We start from the raw sequence: 19,809 nt of genomic DNA, 5'->3' as shown, positions 1-19,809 counted from the left end.
CTCCTTTCTGTATTTAAAAGGTGTTCAGTTTTTTCCAAATTTGTGAGTTGGCTGCTTAATCCATTTGTTATTCTTTTTAATTGATTTAAGTATTTAAGTCTGTGAATTGTGTTCTGAACAGTGGAAAGTATCTGGATTCTGATATGTAATATTTTTATTCTCTGGTAAGTGTGCAGTTTCAATTTCGTTTCTCTTTGATATAATGATTTTTTAAATAGCAGAATTAGGTATCATTTTCACTCCAGGAAGTCCAGGTCAAACAGTGGCTTCAAATATGAAAACCTATGATTAAGACTTTACTTAAAAAAAAAAAAAAATCTTCTGAAGGATAATTAACCAGCTTTCCTCTCATCGTACTTTTAATTTTTTTTTTTTTTAATGTTTAATTATTTTTGAGAGAGTGAAAGAAACAGAGCGTGAGCAGGGGAGGGGCAGAGAGAAAGGGAGACACAGAATCCAAAGCAGGCCCCAGGCTCTGAGCTGTCAGCACAGAGTCCAAGGCAGGGCTCAAACCCACAAACCATGAGATCATGACCTGAGCCGAAGTCGGACACTTAACCACCTGAGCCACTCATGCGCCCCTCCCCATACTTTTAAAATGTGAATTAGAGAAGATTAAATTCATATGCTGAGTAGGGACATAATTAGCGTAAAAGATAATTTATTAGCTCAAATAAATCTTTATTCTTGGAATCTGGTTTTATTTCATTCTGAGAGTTCTCTGTGACATTGGATCTTTCCTTAAACATACACAGAGATACGGAAACATAAATGTTGCCATTTCCTAAGAGCTGCTAAAGACTTTAATACTAATAATCGTTATTGACAACTGAATTCAAATAAAATGATAACTAATCAAGATCTGAGGTAATTTTGCTGTGGAGATTATTCGATGTTCTGGACTTTGCTCATATATGTATATAAATAAAATAATATACATGAATGTCATAGTGACCGGTTTAATAGCTTCTTATATGTTAAGAGTTTCTTCAATAGATAAGAAATTTCACGTAGTCTCTTAGTTACTTTTGTCCTGATTAAAATGATACATCATTTTAGGTATGGAGTGGTGGAGTGGGAAAAAGAAAGGAAAAGAGGGAAAACTTACTCCTAACCTATAAGAGTATGTTTAAGTATAGATTATTAAATTCTTATTTGTTTTATAGAGAATACAAGCTGGCATCCTAAAAGCATTTAACAACCCAACTACTAAAACTGCTGATGATGATACTAAAAAAAAGGTCAAAGGTATGTCAATTTTTTTACTGTTAAAACTTTCTCCCTGAAGAAAAATTTAAGTTTCTTTTTAGGGGAAAGAGAACTGAGCATTATGTGAAGTAATTCTATAAAGTAGTGGCCTTAAAAGAGAGTGTACTCACTCCAGTGTCTGTGAGATAGTCTAGTGGGTCATAGAAAGAAAATGTTAGAATGCATCCATGTGAACTTTAAAAACTAAAACTAATGATCAGATGTATAGATTGGCACTGATGACCTTATTTGAGGTATCCTAAGGGAGACTTGAAAGGTGGTTGAAAGTAGCAATCTCACTTGGAAGTTCACTTTCATCATATTGTATCATTTTGCAGTTGACCTATGCTTGCATTAAGTGGATTTGTAGATATTACATAGTTTTAACTGGTCAAAATGCATAAGTGTTCCAAAGATTCCTGCAAGGAATCCATTTATTGAAGAGAATACTGACTCAAGCATACAAGTCCACTTTACTTCTAGTGTCGACTCTTCATCAGCCAAAGTATTAGCAAAACCAGTGATTATCTAACCAAAGCTAATCATTTAATTATCAGTATTTAAGTGTGGGCTTATATGTCATGTTACAAGCAATTTGTCCTAACTGTATATTCTGCCTTCACATATTAACTAATGGTATTATTAAGTCATCATTTTTAGAAGATGTTGAAAAATATTATTTGTATTTTGTTTATTCTCTATTCTATTTTTTGTAGTAGTATTTGTACATAGTGCATGTCTATAATTCATAAATATACACACATTATGATTGTACATGCCCAAACTGTGTGCAGTTAGGGTTCAAGATTTGTTTTTTAATTGAAGTATAGTTGACACACAATGTTACATTAGTTTCACGTGGAAGGTTCAAGATTTTTTAACGTGGATTTTCAAGTATGCTTTGGTTTTGTTTGTTTGTTTGAGATAGTGCCATCTAGTGCATGTTGAGAATAACTGCTCAGTTTTTCTTTCCATTTGTATAATCTTTTCCATTTTCTTTTTTTTTTTAATTTTTTTTTTTAACATTTATTTATTTTTGAGACAGAGAGAGACAGAGCATGAACAGGGGAGGGGTAGAGAGAGAGGGAGACACAGAATCTGAAACAGGCTCCAGGCTCTGAGCTGTCAGCACAGAGCCCAATGCGGGGCTCGAACTCACGGATGGCGAGATCATGACGTGAGCCGAAGTCGGACGCTTAACCGACCAAGCCACCCAGGCGCCCCTCCATTTTCAATCCCCTGTACAGTTTTTTCTTTCTTTCTTTTTTAAATGGTTTTATTTATTTTTGAGAGAAAGAGAGCCCGAGCGGGGTAGGGGTAGAGAGAGGGAGACAGAAGATCTGAAGCAGGCTCTGTGCTGAGAGCAGAGAGCCTGATTGAGGGCTTAGCTCACAAACTGTGAGATCATGACCTAAGCTGAAGTCAGACACTTAACTGACGAAGCCACCCAGGTGCCCCCTTTGTACAGTTTTCTTAATGAATCATCTTAGTTTACCATAACTTCTAAATGGTTATCATATTAATGAATGTTTATTGATATATCTAGCTATAAGTTGACTCTGTCATTCAGTGCTTCAAATAATGTTTTAAAATGATTTTAAATGTTTGTATGAAATTTGAAGTTAGACATCCAAAAAGGATAGAAGTTTGAAAGAGGAGTGAGGCTTGTTAATACATTTTTTCATCATGATTAACTATGAAGAGTTTCAAACTTCTATTAAAGTAGAGAGAATAGTATGATGAAACCTCATATACCCATCACCCTCCCTCTTAAACTATATTGAATGTGTGGTATATTATGTTTTATCTGTGTTCTCCCAACCCCTGATTATTTTGAAGGAAATCATAGGCATAATTTTCTTTGATTTATGAATATTTCCCAAACGGAATAATTTTATCTTTTTTTATATATAACTGAGCAGTTTATATATATAACAGTTATTAATTGCCAAGGTTAATTCTTTACACTATGCTGTGTTTACTTGTCTACTGTATCGTTTCCATAGTTATGGTCCAGGTGTTTGTAACCCTGAATGCATAATCTTCTTTCTCATCCTCTGTCTACCTCTATGTTAGGCAGAGGCTTTAAAGGGCTTAATGGGAACAGTTGAGGTATGGTATGAACACTGGTTATTGCTTTACTTGTTTTGCCTCAAATTTAACAATAGTTTATTATTTCTTGGAGACTACTCTATGATAGTCAAATTTTTCTCTATAGAATTGTAAAGGAGAAAGACATTATAACATCATACAGTAAATATATTACTAATGTGATGCTGGTCATCTGTTTTATTCAGATGTCTTTTGAATCAACAGAAAAAAAAGCATGTTACATTGTTAGGTTGGTGGTTGACATTTTTTGCATTAAAAAGTATTATTTTTGCAGCATATGGAAGAGAAGGTGTGAAAATGAACTTCATAGATCGGATCTTTATTGGTGAATTAACTAGCACAGTCATGTGTGAAGAATGTGCAAATGTAGGTGCTTTGGAATTCACTTCAACATGGAATAGATTACAATCATAATAATTTTTATTGTTCTCTTTCACATATAATCATCAGCATTTATTTTTATTTGTGACAGATGACTACATAACAGTTTTTGAAAGTCTTTACAATATATCCTTCACTCCCAGAAAGGAACATAATTTATAATTTTTTAAAAAAATTTTTTTTTTCAACGTTTATTTTGGGGACAGAGAGAGACAGAGCATGAACGGGGGAGGGGCAGAGAGAGAGGGAGACACAGAATCGGAAACAGGCTCCAGGCTCCGAGCCATCAGCCCAGAGCCTGACGCGGGGCTCGAACTCACGGACCGCGAGATCGTGACCTGGCTGAAGTCGGACGCTTAACCGACTGCGCCACCCAGGCGCCCCTATAATTTTTTTTAAGTGTTATTTTTCCTCTTGATAAACCTGTGAAGTTCTTTTTAGCCTGTTTGAATGTCTTGGAATGCGTTAGCTACTTGTTTGCATTACAATGAAAGAGAAACTTCTGGGAAGGGAGTAACTATGTTATATAACTGTGCATTACCCTAAACCCTAATTCTAATAGAAATAATGCAATAATGTAACAGGGAGATGTACCACATTTTATTTAAAATTTACATTTATATAACTTGTTGAAGTTTTTTTTAAAGTAAGCGCTCATATTTGAATTTAATGATCATTTTTATTTTGAATGCCATCTGTACTTTAACAACAACTTTAAACACATAAAAGTTTTTATGGGTTTTCAATTACTTGATAACAAATATTTCTGAAAGCATATGGTTTAGAGTATGTTAGGTGTAAACTTTTGTTACATTTTGATCATAAAATAGTTTTCCTGTCTCAGATAATGGGGTACTTTTCTTTTCTCTCTAGTCTTATAAAATCAGTATTATATGTTACATCTCCTTCTAGCCTGTCATATTGAAGCACAGAATTTGTCAACATGATATTACTTACATTTCTAGTATATTCAACATAGAAGTTGATTTCTCTATCACAAACTAGAGAGTGTTTTTAAACGGAATTATCTTAAAAAATCTACAAAATGCAGTCAAGCTCTCTGGCTTTTTTCTTCCTGGCTTAATTTTTTTTCTTTTAAATGTTTGTATTTGACTTGTGTTATGGCACAATTTCACCAAAAATATGTGTATATCTTTAGTTAATCAGTTTTATTAAACACAGTTTACTTTGAAGTTACTTTAAATATTATAGGTTAGTCATATTGGCAATATTATAAAATTCAACTGAATTACATTTATTGAAGTGTTGGGGTATCTTGTTTTGACTAACAATATGTGCTGCTATACCCAATTAAATCACAGTTTATTTCAGGGATGTTTTTTAACTTGAAATTATATTGCCTGGGAAGTTTGAGTCTTTAAAGACTTTATAAAACTACATGGTCTGTATTAGAATTCTAACCGAATGTCTCAATATGTTTTCTTTTTAAGATCTCCACAGTGAAAGATCCTTTTATTGATATTTCACTTCCTATAATAGAAGAAAGGGTAAGGAGAAAACAACTTACTAATGAGTCTTTGGTAGAGAGCATGTATTCATTCATATATTTAGACATTTGTTGGGGCACGTGGCTGGCCGTAGGGCATGTGACCCTCGATCTTGGGGTTGTGACTTCAAGCCCCACATTGGTTGTAGAGTTTATTTAAAGATAAAATCTTTAAAAGAAAAAAAAAAGACATTTGTTGAGCATATTATCACATTATCTGAGAGTCATTTTTTATATACAATAATGGAGTTCACATAGTATATTTGATACTAAGGTTTGTGTATTTATGCATGAAATATGATATATAGTTCTTATTCTCAAAGAATTCAAACCAATATGTTTTATATTTTGAGAATTAATGTTAAGGAAATTATTTCAAATGAGTTAGAAACTTTAAAAAGTAGTTGATATCCAGACTTTATTTGCTAAAGAAGTTTTGTGTTATGTACATGGCATCTATATAGGTTTCAAAACCTGTACTTTTGGGAAGAATGAATAAATGTAGAAGTTTACAGGCAACAGATACTGGTCAGTACAGTGACACTGTTACTATAGAAAATGTTCAGCAACCCAGAGCCACCAAGAACCAGTCTTCATCTAAAGATAAGGTAAGATTATATGCATTTATGAGACATCTATTTTTTAAAACTTTTCCATAAGAACAGTTTCAAAAATATACAAAAGTAGACAAGATAGTATAATAAACTTCCATGTACCTATTTCCCAGATTCATAGTTCTCAAATCATGGCTAATCATGTCTGCATATATACCACATTCTCACCCTCTCCATCTCCAATTATTTTGAAATAATACCCATATAGTGTATACTTCAATGTATATCTCTAAAAGATGAATACTATCTTGGGGGGGCGCCTGGGTGCCTCAGTCGGGGAGGCATCTGACTCATGGTTTTGGCTCTGGTCATGATCTCTCAGTTTGTGAGTTTGAGCCCCACATTGGGTTCCATGCTGACAGTGCAGAGCCTGCTTGGGATTCTCTCTCTCCCTTTCTCTTTGCCCCTTCCCTGCTCACTCTCTCTGTATCTGTCTCAAAAATAAATAAATAAACTTAAAAAAACATGAATACTATTTTTAAAGATGTACTTGCAGTACATTATCGTATCTAAAAATTTTAGTAATTTCTTTTTTTTTTTTTTAATTTTTTTTTTCAACGTTTATTTATTTTTGGGACAGAGACAGAGCATGAACGGGCGAGGGGCAGAGAGAGAGGGAGACACAGAATCGGAAACAGGCTCCAGGCTCTGAGCCATCAGCCCAGAGCCCGACGTGGGGCTCGAACTCACGGACCGCGAGATCGTGACCTGGCTGAAGTCGGATGCTTAACCGACTGCGCCACCCAGGCGCCCCAGTAATTTCTTAATAGTATCAACATCCAGTCATTATTTAAATGTCTGCAGTTGTCTCATAAAATACTTCATTTTGTTTTTGCTTTCTAAGGTGTGCTTTAATTTAGGATCTAAAAAAATATCTATAGATTGCAGTTGATTGCCATCTCTTAATCGCATGTCTCTGAGGTCCCTTTTAATTATAGATTTCCCCCTCCTTTTTTCCCTTGCTTTGCAATATATTTGTGGAAGAAATCGGGTCTTTTTTTTTTTCTTTTTTCTTTTTTAGCAGTTTCTCACATTCCCACATTCAACAGTAATTTGTTTTGCTATTGCATTCCCATGGTTTTAACAGGTTCCTCTGTTTCCTTTATTTCCTCTCTAAGGCATTTTTATCTAAATGCCTAATTAGGCTCAAGTTTTATTGTTTATTTGATTTTTGGCAAGAAAAAATTTAACTGGTGGTGTATCCTTCCATCAAGAAGATGAACATATAGGTTGCCTGAGTGGCTCAGTTGGTTAAGCCTCCAACTTCAGCTCAGCTGTCATGATCTCACAGTTTGTGTGTTCAAGCCCTGCATCAGGCCCTGTGCTGACAGCTCAGAGCCTGGAGCCTGCTTTGGATTCTGTGTCTCCCTCTCTCCCTGCCCCTCCACTGCTCACGCTCTCTCTCTCGAAAATGAATAAACATTAAAAAAATTTAAAAATATATTTAAAAAAAAGAAGATGCACATTATGTTTGAAGTGTAATCTTTGATGTCACCAGTCACCAATCACCATTGTCTAGATCCTCTATTTTACCAGGAACATATCTGGTTGTTGAATTATCTCCTAAAAATTTATTTATTATTACATGCTTTTTATTTATTTTTGAGATAGCGTGAGCAGGGGAGGGACAGAGAGAGGGGGGTTAGAGGATCTGAAGCATGCTCCATGATGACAGTAGAGAGCCCGACATGGGGCTTAAACTCACAAACCTACAAGGTCATGACTTGAGCCAAAGTCTTGATGTTTAACTGACTGAGCCACTCAGGCTCCCCTACCTCATAAAAATATAAAGAAATCAATCTAAATTTGTGCTTCATTTTTTTAAAAAACTTTTTTTAATGCAATATGATTTGTACTAACTCGGCAAATTGATATCACATTTAGGTTTTTCTGTTAGAAGACTCTTGAAGTGGCAAGACTACAGAGAGTATATACAAAGGTTTATAATAAAAAAGCCTCCCTCACAGCCCTGTTCTACAAAAGTTCTGTTTCTTTCTCCACAGATAAGTAACTGCTATTGTGGGCTTCTTGTATAAGGATGCATTTCTAAATTTAGAACGATTTGTTATTGTATCTTTTGTCGATTGTAGTTCAGGTAGATTTAGGAAATGGATTTCAGAGGTACGAGAAAAAGTATCTGATAATTGCGGAAGGCATAATAAGACTTACTGGCATTTATTTTCAGTAAGGTCACAAGATTCTTTTCTCTGAAAACACTGTCAACTTACAGAATCAACTAGTTCACGGCAGAAAATGTGTAAGAAAATTACCATCTGGAGAAGATAGAGTGGCCGTCATATGCCGAGAATATGAAAACCCTGGGATGAGCGGAGATTCCTCAGTGTGTGCAGGCGTCGTGAGTACTGAGGCAGCTCTGGCCGAAAGCCCTACTGATGGCAGCGAAAAAGAAGCCAGCCCTTCCGAAAGTAGTGCTGATGCTGACAGTGAGGCTTCAGAATCGGAAAGTACTTCTCAGCAGGCTGTCCTGTTGAGGTCTAGAAGTGGATGCTGTGCGCACAAAAATGGACCCCCTCCCCAGCGGCCACTCACCAAGGAGACTGGCAGCGGTGACGAGGGAGTGGCTGAAGCTATTTCTGAACTCTATTTGAGCAGCACTGTAACTGGAGATAGAGATCTTGACAGAGAAAATAAGCCACCAGATGTTCCAAATAATTTGTGTTCATCACAGGAGAAGTATGTGTTGTCTCCTAGCCCCCAAAAGGCTTTTCTTTCCCTTTCTCAGAGCTATATAACTACTTCTAAAGAATGCTCAGTTCAGTCCTGTCTCTACCAGTTTACATCTATGGAATTACTAATGGGGAATAACAAGCTTCTATGTGAGAATTGTACTGAAAAGAAACAGAAGTACCAAAAGGAAACCATTTCTGCAGGTAAATATTTAGGTTTTTGTTTTTCTTAGTATTCATGGGTTATATGATAGTCAGTGACTATCATCCCAAATAAAGGTGGGTTATAGATCCCAAATAAAGGAAACTAAGAAACTTGTCTCCATACTTAAGTTTCTTGGAGGCGGGGATTGTCTTTTTCATAGTCGTACCTCAGCACTGAAGACTGTGACTGGACTTTTAAATAGATTTTTGTTGAAATAAATTGGACAGGAAGTACCCATCTCTGCCTTGAAAATGCAAATCCATAGAATCTCATTTCAGGGGACTGGCTCTCTGAAATCTTTCCGGAAAAAATTTCCCTAGAACAGACAGTTGTATCACTAGTGAGATTAATGTGCTTTACAAATCACACCAATCTAGTATGGAGTCCTATCATAAGATATGAATTTGATGATTTTAAGTAATTGTATGTTACAAAGCTAGCAATAGATGTGTTTAGTTGCTGAGAGAAAAGTGGAAAAAGACTTGTCAAATAATTTTTTAGTGCATCTCTAGCCATGATTAAATGGAGAGAATACTCTGATTCTTAGTGACTAGTCTGTTTCAAAATGCAGGTTTTATAATTACTCAGGGATGGTGAGGCCAACAGATCCGGAGACAGTTGCCACTGAAGAGATAGTTTGTTACGTACAGTTCTGAAGAGGAGCGAGCACACTAAGCTGTGGCAGGCAGGCCCCATGGGGAAGTAGCAGGGTGGTCAGGAGGCAGAAGGAGCGAGAGAAGACATGGACAACAGCCTTTATTGTAGTTTCCAGGGAGGGTATTGGAATCAGCAAGGTAGGATCTACAGGCTTAGAACTGATTGACTAGTTTTCAATAATTTCAGTGGGCTCTGGGGCATTGGGGCTGTCTCCACTTATGTAGTACTTGGCCCTAGTGTGATTAGGCCAGGTGGATAGTGGCCTAGAGTATCAGAGCCCAATAAAGGAGGTGGTTGGGTATGGGCTTTGGATTGGTTTGTATGAAAGGTACTCTTACATTGTTTATTATGTCTAGGAATTCTCTAGCTCTGTCGGAATCCTTCCCTCTGGTGTCAGCAAGGCCCCAGGTGTCAAAGTATCAGAATAAAGGCATGCTTAATACACTAATAATTAAAGAAATGTCTAGATGGGAGAAGGAAGAAGTACCAATTTACGTTAATCCACGTTAAATATGCTGTTGGCCGTATTCAAATCCTATCCCAAGTACTGTCTAACAACCTCTTACTGAAATGCCCTGTGGTTCCCATGATACGTGATCTCCTTTTTCTGCAATGAGTAATGACCCCTTTTTTTTTTTTTTAACTCTAGGTGTGTTTTTGGTGGTCTTTGGCTGGAGGGCTTTGACATAAGTCACTACTAGTCCATCTGCTTCCCAGCTCCCCAAATTTTGTTGCAAGTGTCACTTCCCCTATCTTTTGTCCTTGTAAGTGTGTGCTTTAAAAAAAAAAAATCCCTTTTGTTTCAGTGGAGTTCTGGAAAGGAATATGGAGATATGCTGTAACCAGAGTCTAATTTCTTTTTTCATGTTTTCAAAATTATGGTAGGATGCTCCTTTATAAATGTTTACTATATTATATGGTACATGATGTATAAAATGGAATTTTATATATAAATTATTATATTTTATACAGAAAAGAAAGCAGAAGGGGTTTATACTAATGCCAGGAAGCAATTGCTCATTTCTGCTATTCCAGCAAACCTAATTCTCCATCTTAAAAGATTCCATCAGGTAAAAGACCCTATAGTAGCACTGTAGTAATTTTATCATATGTTTCGCAGAGCCCTTCCACATCATGTAAATTGTTATCAAGGATTAGACAGTAATTTATTTAGTTCAAAATTTGTCATATGGGATTTACCTGCTTTTTCAGTGATAATAGTTTACAAGACTTTTCTAATTAAAATTGTTTAATTCATAATACTGTATTTGGCAGTTTATGTGGTAGGAAGCTAAGGGAGTGTGTGTGTGTGTGTGTGTGTGTGTGTGTGTGTGTGAGAGAGAGAGAGAGAGAGAGAGAGAGAGGGGGAGAGAATGAAAAATAGGATTTATTAAGAATCATTAGAAGCAGGGAAATAGCCACGTACACATAGCTCTCTGAACTCTCATGATCCTAATGGTAGGGGTGAGTGGGCTTGGACTAAATGCAAAAAGGACTGCAAGGCAGATCTCACCTCTGTAGGGACTCTGTAGTGAGAGGGAGCCTAAATGTTTTAATGTGTCAGGTTTTTCTCTGTAAGTTTTAATCCAATGCCTTGTCTTGTTTTGTTTTGCATTTGATATAATGATTTTAAAGTTTCTCTGAAAGAATAAATAAGTTAAAATGCAAAACAGTTTAGGAAAAGTTAGAATGGGTAGTTTTTTTGATATCAATTTAGAAATGAAACTATGGTAATTAAAACGGTATGGTCAAATTGTCAAATAAAACATGAGTACTATTTAAAGCTTTTTTGTTATGGTAAAGGAAGAATCTCAAATCAGTTGGGAAGCAGGTGGGTTATTTCTTTTAAGTTTATTTGTAAGTAATCACTACACCCAGTATGGGGCTCGAACTCACGACCCGGAAATTAAGAGTCACATGCTCTTCCGACTGAGCCAGCCAGGCACCCTGGGGGGTGGATTATTCAATAACAGATTTAGGGAAAATAGCTGAAATAAAAATATAAAGCTTCCCTCTATACCATATATCAATACTATTTTCAGATAAATATTTAACTGTATAAAACAAATCATCAGAAGACCAGAAGAAAACTTAAATGAATATTAACCTGACCCCTGGGTGGACGATTTCCTAAGTATGAAACCCATGAAAAAAATCTCAAGGGAAAAGATTAGGAGCTTTGATTATGTATCTGCAACATTTCAGGTGGTCTACAGGTGGGCAGGAAGAGATTTTTCTCTACACCCCCATCTATATCCACTGAAAGATTAAATTCTTGATTTTCTACAGCCAGGATTGTAGAAACTCGGGGGAAATGAAATGTCCATGGAGAACACAAGCAGGTGTATCATGTCTCATTGTATCAGAATGCCTTTAATGAAGAGTATCTATGTGCAGTTACTCTGTGTGAGCAAGATAGAGGCATGTCAGATCTTAGACGCTAATTTCATGATATACCACAGTTATTTTATATTTGGTATTTGCATCTCAATTTAGGAACTTACAGAAAGAATTCATGCCCTCAAAAGGAAGTATTTATAGACTAGTGACTAGTCCAAAACTGATCTATGGGTCTTGGACTATTCATTAGTCAAGTTTTCATAGCTATTAAAAAAACTGACTTCTAGAATTCCTCTTTTGGTTTTATTAACAAATAGTGATGTAGATGAATTAAGTTTGTTGCATTAAAAAAATTGTTCTTTTGGTCTTTTTAAGGCTGGCTTGAATCTTCGAAAAGTAAACAGACATGTCGATTTTCCACTTATTCTTGATTTGGCACCATTCTGTTCTGCTACTTGTAAGGTTAGTATGTTATTAAGATGTTTAATTGACTTGCACATAATATGCTTAAAATTATTAGGCCATTCTTTCCTCCCTTCCTCCCTTTTTATTCGTGGCCTAATGTATTAGTTTAATTGTTCCATAATTGGCTACTGAAAGCCACTTCAAGTTGGCTCCTCGTTTGACGTGACTCTGGTGGTTTCTCTCTAAATGATTATGCTGCCAACTGGAATATATTATTCACTTGTTGAATTTTTAAATTTTCATTTTAGGGATTGCTTTTAAATTTTAACTTAAATTAAAAAAATTTTTTTTAATCATTACATAAAATACATAATTCCAAAGTCAGATCAATGTATAAAACAAGGTAAATTCAAACAAGGATAGCTTTTCTCCATGTTCATTCCACTTGTTCCTTCCCTCTCTTTATAGATAACCATTTAAAAATTATTTATTCTTCCGTAATTTTTAAAAATATAAGCAGATAGGTATGTATATGTGCACCTTCAGTCTTAAATAATCACAGCTTATGATATGTGTCTTTTTCTCTACCTTATTATTATTATTTTTTTTAATGAGTATTCCCAAATAGTCTGGGGCCTAGCTTTAACATTTATTTATTTTTTGAGAGAGAAACAGAGACAGAGAGAGATACAGCATGAGCAGGAAAGGGGCAGAGAGAGAGAGGAAGACACATAATCTGAAGCAGGCTCCAGGCTCTGAGCTGTCAGTACAGAGCCTGATGCGGGGCTCGAACTCAGAAACTGTGAGATCATGACCTGAGCCGAAGTCAGACGCTTAACTGACCCACCCAAGTGCCCTTTTCTACCTTATTAACATATCCTGGAGATTATTTCATAGCAGTTTTTTGAGATAGTCTGCATTGCATTTTTCAAGCAACGTAGCACTCTGTTGTGTCACTGCATCATAATTTATTCAGCTGGTCCCCAATTTAATGGGGACCCATTTATTTGGGTTTATTCTAGTTTACTTTTATTTTTTTAAGTCTTTGTTTGAAAGAGAGAGCAGGGGGAGGGGCAGAAAGAGAGGAGAGAATCCCAAGCAGACTTCACACTGTCAGTGAGCCTGAGCCCAAGGCCAGGCTCGATCTCACCAACTGTGAGATCATGACCTGAGGTGAAATCAAGAGTCCGATGCTTAACTGACTGAGCCACCCAGGAGTCCCCCAGTTTATTTTTAATCGAAGTGTAGTTGACATACAATATTACATTATTTTCAGGTATATAATTTAGTGGTTCAACTTTACAAAGTGATCACAATAAATCTAGCTACCTTCTGTCACCGTACAAAGTTGTTATCGTGTTATTAACTATATTCCCTGTACTGTGCATTATATCCTCATGTCTCCGGTTTTGTTTTGTTTTGTTTTGTTTTAAAGGCAAATATCTTTTTAGAGAGCGAGTGAGCAGGGGAGAGGGGCAGAGGGAGAGAGAGAATCTTAAGCAACCTCCATGCTGAGCTAGCATGGAGCCCAACATGGGGCTTGATCCCAAAACAGTGAGATCATGACCTGAGCTGAAATCAAGTTGGGTGCTTAACCGACTGAGCCATCCAGGTGCTCTTCCAGTTTTTTGGTATTACAAATATTCCTGCAGTTAATAGTCAAAATAATGATTAGTCAGTAACATATCTTTTTATGTTTTTCCTACTTGCTTGTGAGATAGAAACCTTTAAGAGGACTGATAAATCCAAGAGTAATGCCTTTGTGATTTCACTAGATTACAGGAAATACATCTGCATAGAGGTTGTACCCCTTTGCGTTCCACATGCAATGTGTATGAGAGCTCTTTTCCTCACAGCCCAGCCAACAGAGAATGTTGTCAGACTTTTGCATTTTGCCAATCTAATACATGCGGAAACATATCTCTTTGTAGTTTTAACAATGCATTTTCCTTAGTTTAAGCAGGATATATGTTTGACTTAATTTTCCTTTTTATAATATTTCACTAGATATTACTAATTTCAGTTTTTTCTTTGTCTAAAAGAATGTAAATGTGGGAGATAAAGTTCTCTATGGTCTCTATGGCGTAGTGGAACACAGTGGCTCAATGAGAGGAGGTCACTACACGGCTTATGTGAAAGTGAGAGCACCCTCCAGGAAATTATTGGAGCATATCACTGGAAAGAAAAATGTACCTGGTATGCCATCCTAAGTTTACATTGTTCTTAAAAACAAATGAATTTTATTCTTTGTTTCATGGATTACCTCCAGTGGATTCGCTTTGTTAAAGTTAGGTGAGGAATATCTTTAACAGTACTTAGATAATCTTACAGAACTTTAAATATCCTAAGACTGTACCCTTCTTCAGGGTGTTAAGTCATTGTGTGTAGTGGCATTTTATTTAACACAACACAACACCAAAAGATTTTGAAGACCTACCAGGTCCTCAGAATAGAGTTGGGGTTGAAAATTTGCAGGCTTTGCTTATGGATCAGCAAACTTTCTTTGTTTTGTTTTGTTTTTTCTTTCTTTCTATTTCAGTGAGAATGATTCTTTTCCTTGAGCAAATAAATATCTAAAAGTTTAATATTTCACTAGATATTTAAAGTGAAGTGATACTATATTAATGCTTTGAAAGTTCATTTTGGAAGATGTTTAACACAAGAAGAAACGTACACAATAAGATCTAGCGTTAGGTAAATACAGTTTGTGTGATGAATGTGTTGTTGTTTAGAATGTAGAGCAAAAACATACTTATTGTAAAATGATACTTCTTTTTGTTTCATTAGATTTGAAAGAACCTGACAGTGAATCGGCAGACCAATGGGTCCATGTTAGTGACACTTACGTGCAAGTGGTTCCAGAATCAAGAGCACTTAGTGCACAAGCATACCTTCTTTTTTATGAAAGAATATTATAATTATTTGTTAATAATTAATGATAATGATTATTTAGATCACTTTTGTTCAAATGCTGCAATGATAACATAATATGCAATGTGCCTTTGTAGTCTTTTCTGTAGGATTAGCATGTCCCTCAAATGCCCTTGGAGATTTTTACCATTTCTGGCAAATCCTTTTAAAGTAAATTAAATTTACTCAGTGCTTTCATATGTATATTCTTAAAATAAATGTGAACACATGTTTTTAAAGAAAAATTTGTCCTGGAAAAAAACCAGAATCTGCAGTATTAGAGGAAACCCCCTTATAATGTGGCTTATTACTCTGAGAATTCAGAAATAATGCTGGCCAATCAAACTGTTCCTTAAAACAGTGTTTACCAAATGTTAGTCACATACCATTTCATCTGTATGTACTGTTTACTGGTTATTTTTAACCTTATTATTTAGCGTTACATTTTTAAACATAGCCTTGTTTTGAGCGTATTCCACATTCTATGTGCTAGTTTTGTTTTTTCTAATAAGCATTAAAATAAATACATAACTACTGAAGAAAAATTGTCCATTCATGTAGCACTCCACTGAAAATCACCTCAGGGCTGTCTAGCCGTGTATGTATACCACTATGTGGGAAACATTGCTATAACATACACTTACACAGTAGGCATAGTGACCTCTTCTTATTTTGTGTGGTTCAACCATTTAAAGATCCCACAGTAGCTTCAGTAATAGGGGTTTACAAATAAATTCTTGATTAGCTTATTGAAAATATTGAAAGATATCAACATATTTGCAGCCTATTCATGATGGAGTTAAGGAAAATTTGCATATAATTAGCCAAGGTCAAAATGTAATTGATCATTGTAACGTGCAGAATTGGTAAATAGAAGTTTTTAATCCATATGGGATCATTGGATGCTTTTGAAATATAAATTACCAAATTATATTTGTAAATGATAGAGAATTATATTGTCATTATACTTGACAGGGGAATATAATACATTTTCTAGTTCTGTAGGTCAGTAAGTATTAATCGTGGTTTTGGGTTTGAGATCACTTTTCTTTGTCTTCAACAAGCATCATTAATAAATTCAAGTGAGGTTAGCTTTTATTGTAATGGGGTATAAAGTTGGCATTTCAGATTTTAAATAAATAATAGCAAAAATGTGGTAGTTCACCCTCCACCCCAGAATACAAGTTATTAAGCTGTCAAAACTTGGCATGAAAATATTACTATTACTTATTAGACTTAAGATTTTAAAAAGTAATGGCCACTCGGGTCTGACATTACTGAATCAAAATACATAACTGCATGGTTCAAGCATCCTAATTATTAGTGCCAACAAATCATACTACAGGCAGCTACTGGCTAACTGCCTAGTTCTAGTTCACTCTCGGGAAGGAAGGATAGGAATAGTAGCTGTAGATTATGTGTGGAAATATTTAACCAAGCCTCTGCCCCTTCTTAACATTTAAGTATATAGAACATTACCAAGTTCACCTGTGCTGCCTTTTCATATGTAAATGAGTGGAACTGTGATTAGTGTTAAAGATGGTAATAATATACAAAACTCAGAGCTTAAAAATGTCATTGCACAAATTCTGTTTTTTGGGCATTGAAATTCCAGTAGTAGTATTTTCTTGATTTTTAACTTGAAATGATGGAGAAATATAGCTTTATGAATTAATCTGCAAACTCAGGTTGTGTTCTGTAAAAATCAGTTTATACTGTCTAAATTAAACAGAGTTTTATGTTTAATCGTAATCCATTAACATTGAAGTTTTCAGTACCAGAGCAGTGAGTTTTTTTGTGGAAAATATGTGTTAAATCTCTTTATTCAAGTTAGCCATACTGGTAATGACAATTACTATCCCTTCCCCCAAAAGTAAAGATACCATTATGAGGCATATGTTTTCCATTAGGTGGTCACTAGCTTCTTGTTTCATTGACAGATAGACAAGAGAAAAGGAGAGAAAGAAAGAAGGAAAGAAAGATAAAAAGGAAGAGAAAAGGATAGGAAAGAAACAAGAGCATTCTTTTTTGTTGCTTGTTGGTTTCATCCCTTACATAGCCGAGTCAGAGATGGTAAATGATAGCTGAGGGCAAGAATCAGGGAAAGTGCCTTGTCCTCTTTTCGTTAATAGGATGCCAGGAAATGCACCAGTGCTGTATTTATCAAAGAGGAGACCTATTGAGCTTTATTCTGAGTACCAGTGAAGACTGACTTTTCATTGAGATACATTGTAGCTTCAGAATATTACCTGGGTACTCAGGTGCTGTAGTAGTTTTTATGCTTAACTTCACATTTAATCATTAAGTAGGTATTTTTTGAACACCTGCTATGGATCAGGCACTGTGCTGACACTATTTTAACGTTTTAAAATGGAGAGGCCTCTGTATGTTTTAGACATTATTCCAGAAGTAACATGCAAAGACGATACTTTATTTTCATTTCATGGTAAAAGCGCTAAGTCTGAAACCTATTTTTTTATGGCCTAGAGTTCATGAATATTTTTCAGGGTCTGCTGGTAACCAAATAAATTTTATTTTGATACCTAAGAATTTCCTAAAGACAGATTTGTAACAGAGAAAGTATGTTAAGTTACACATGGGCCTACATGTTTATTCTGAAGATTCTGAATGCACATCTGCAGGGTTACTGAATTGTAAAGCTACTGTAATAACAATAGTTTCTAGATGACCTCAGGACACCATACAAATAAGTGAGAAATGTTTACAGAGTCTCAAAACAACTACCATAGTGTTTGGCCAAATGAGTGTCAGATGTAAAACAGAAATTTCATTAGCTCTATTGAGAAAATGGTTTACAGGGTATGTCTAACCCCAGTTTCCCCTGGTTTTTCCTGCTTAAAATGGTAAAATTTTGATTATGTGCCAATTATGTGAATATTTTTGACATAACCAAATATATGTCTGTATTTAAGATTTTGTTATTTAATGTTTTAAAACAGATGTGAAAACCCACCTTTCTGGGTGGCAGGAAGAGTAGTAGTTGGTGTCAGTCCTAAGAGTAGTTGATTCCTGTTTTCTTGTTTTGAATGTTCCAACAAAACTTACCAAATATGACAGCTCTTAGCTCACATGTGTGATGAAGTTAGCCAGTAATTTTAAACAATAGCTGAATAAAATTTCCTGAAGATTAAGCTGTAGAATGTATCACCTTCATCTAATTTTTATAGTACAAAATAACATTCTGCCTACTTTTTCTAAATTCATATTCATGACTCGTCTGCACGTTACCTGATCAAATAAGCCTAAACTAAATACGTTCTGTGCAATAAAATTGAGCCTTTAGATATTATCTAGTGCATTAAGAAAGACTATTTTTAGATATGAAAATATTTTGCTTCATGTAGAAATCAATTCAAATTTGTTTAAAAGATAGTTGGCTATATTTTTAATTTTGAGTAATGCTGGTTATATAGCATTCCTAGTGTTTTATCTATACTTTTTTTTGCGGTGTTTTTAGAAAATAACTATGTAACTTATTGAGCATTATTTTGATGTTACTTTATAAAAATGCATAATAAATATTAAATTCTTTATGTTTCACAATTGGTCCTGGAGTTTTTGCAGTGCACATTATCGATAATATTTTATTTATCAGCAGTGTATTTGCTAACTTAGCTATATTCAAAATATCCTTCCTATGGGACGCCTGGGTGGCTCAGTTAGTTGAGCGTCCGACTTCAGCTCAGGTCATGATCTCGCGGTCTGTGAGTTCGAGCCCCGCGTTGGACTCTATACTGACAGCTCAGAGCCTGGAGCCTGTTTCCGATTCTGTGTCTCCCTCTCTCTCTGCCCCTCCCCCGCTCATGCTCCGTGTCTCTCTCTCTCTCTCTCTGTCAAAAATAAATAAATATTAAAATTAAAAAAATATATCCTTCCTATTTTAGAAATTATTTCAGAACAAAATCTTATTATAGGTCACTTTCACTCTAATTTCAATATTTACCAAGGGTGGGTCTTGATCCTTTCATATGTTTCTCAAAATGTTTGGATTATTTAGACAGGAAAATTTATTAGGATATATTTTGTTTGCCTATTTTGAATTTAAACATTTTTGGGTTATGAAACTCTTTGAGATTATGATGAAAGCAATAGACCATCTTTCATTTGTTCAATAATTTGATTATTTTTTGAATACCTTCTGTGTGGTACACATTTGGAAATACAGCACTGAACATAAGAGACAGAAACCTAAGAAGTAAGGAAATAGACATGTAAAGTTTATTTTGAGGGGGTGGGGAAGGGCAGAGAGATCCCAAGCAGGCCCTGTGCTGTCAGCACAGAGCCCAATGGGGCTCGATCCCACAACCATGAGATCATGATCTGAGCCCAAATCAAGAGTTGGTGGCTAAACCACCGAGCCACCCAGGTACCCCAGGAAGTAAAAGAATAAAGAAAAGATATATCAAATAATCAATGATATGGAGAAAAGTAACATTACCTACAGAGTCATATGGAAGTTAAGGTCTGTGGATGAAAGATGTTCTAGGGATAAAATGTGTTATGATATTAGTCCTGATAGTCCCAAAGGGAAGCTATGAGTAGGGGGAGAAGGAAGGTTTTAATTCTGGGGCCTGTCATCATTCTTGCTAATGGCAATGTAGGGGCTAGGAAGGGAAATCTTGACAGTTATCTCAGAAAAATATATACTGAAGATTTTTGTATGTAATTTCGGAGTTTCATGGACCTCCCTGAAGCTATTTTCATACATTTTTTAAGTTGCAC

The 19,809-nt window shown here is 35.4% G+C and overlaps 1 protein-coding gene across 8 annotated transcripts in view; it reads left to right on the top strand.

The window, feature by feature from the left end:
• The window catches only part of USP45 (ubiquitin specific peptidase 45), a 76,499-nt gene extending 57,869 nt beyond the window's left edge, over nucleotides 1–18,630 (top strand). For 7 of the 8 annotated variants that reach the window (XM_086707483.1, XM_025925347.2, XM_086707482.1 and 4 more), the window contains 9 exons: nucleotides 1,167–1,248; nucleotides 3,635–3,726; nucleotides 5,193–5,249; nucleotides 5,713–5,856; nucleotides 8,093–8,753; nucleotides 10,384–10,481; nucleotides 12,127–12,213; nucleotides 14,199–14,352; nucleotides 14,944–18,630. In XM_086707483.1, coding sequence (XP_086563609.1) covers nucleotides 1,167–1,248; nucleotides 3,635–3,726; nucleotides 5,193–5,249; nucleotides 5,713–5,856; nucleotides 8,093–8,753; nucleotides 10,384–10,481; nucleotides 12,127–12,213; nucleotides 14,199–14,352; nucleotides 14,944–15,074 — 1,506 coding nt within the window. In that variant the 3' untranslated portion in view covers nucleotides 15,075–18,630. The remainder of the gene's footprint in view (nucleotides 1–1,166; nucleotides 1,249–3,634; nucleotides 3,727–5,192; nucleotides 5,250–5,712; nucleotides 5,857–8,092; nucleotides 8,754–10,383; nucleotides 10,482–12,126; nucleotides 12,214–14,198; nucleotides 14,353–14,943) is intronic. The other variant, XM_086707487.1, reaches the window with a different exon arrangement.
• Nucleotides 18,631–19,809: the final 1,179 nt, after the last annotated feature.

This window comes from Puma concolor, chromosome B2, assembly GCF_028749965.1.
Source record: "Puma concolor isolate L17-30 chromosome B2, mPumCon1.1.hap2, whole genome shotgun sequence".
Classification (NCBI taxonomy): domain Eukaryota; kingdom Metazoa; phylum Chordata; class Mammalia; order Carnivora; family Felidae; genus Puma; species Puma concolor.
Note: the sequence above shows the minus strand (reverse complement) of the source record. Positions and strands in the feature narration are given on the sequence as shown.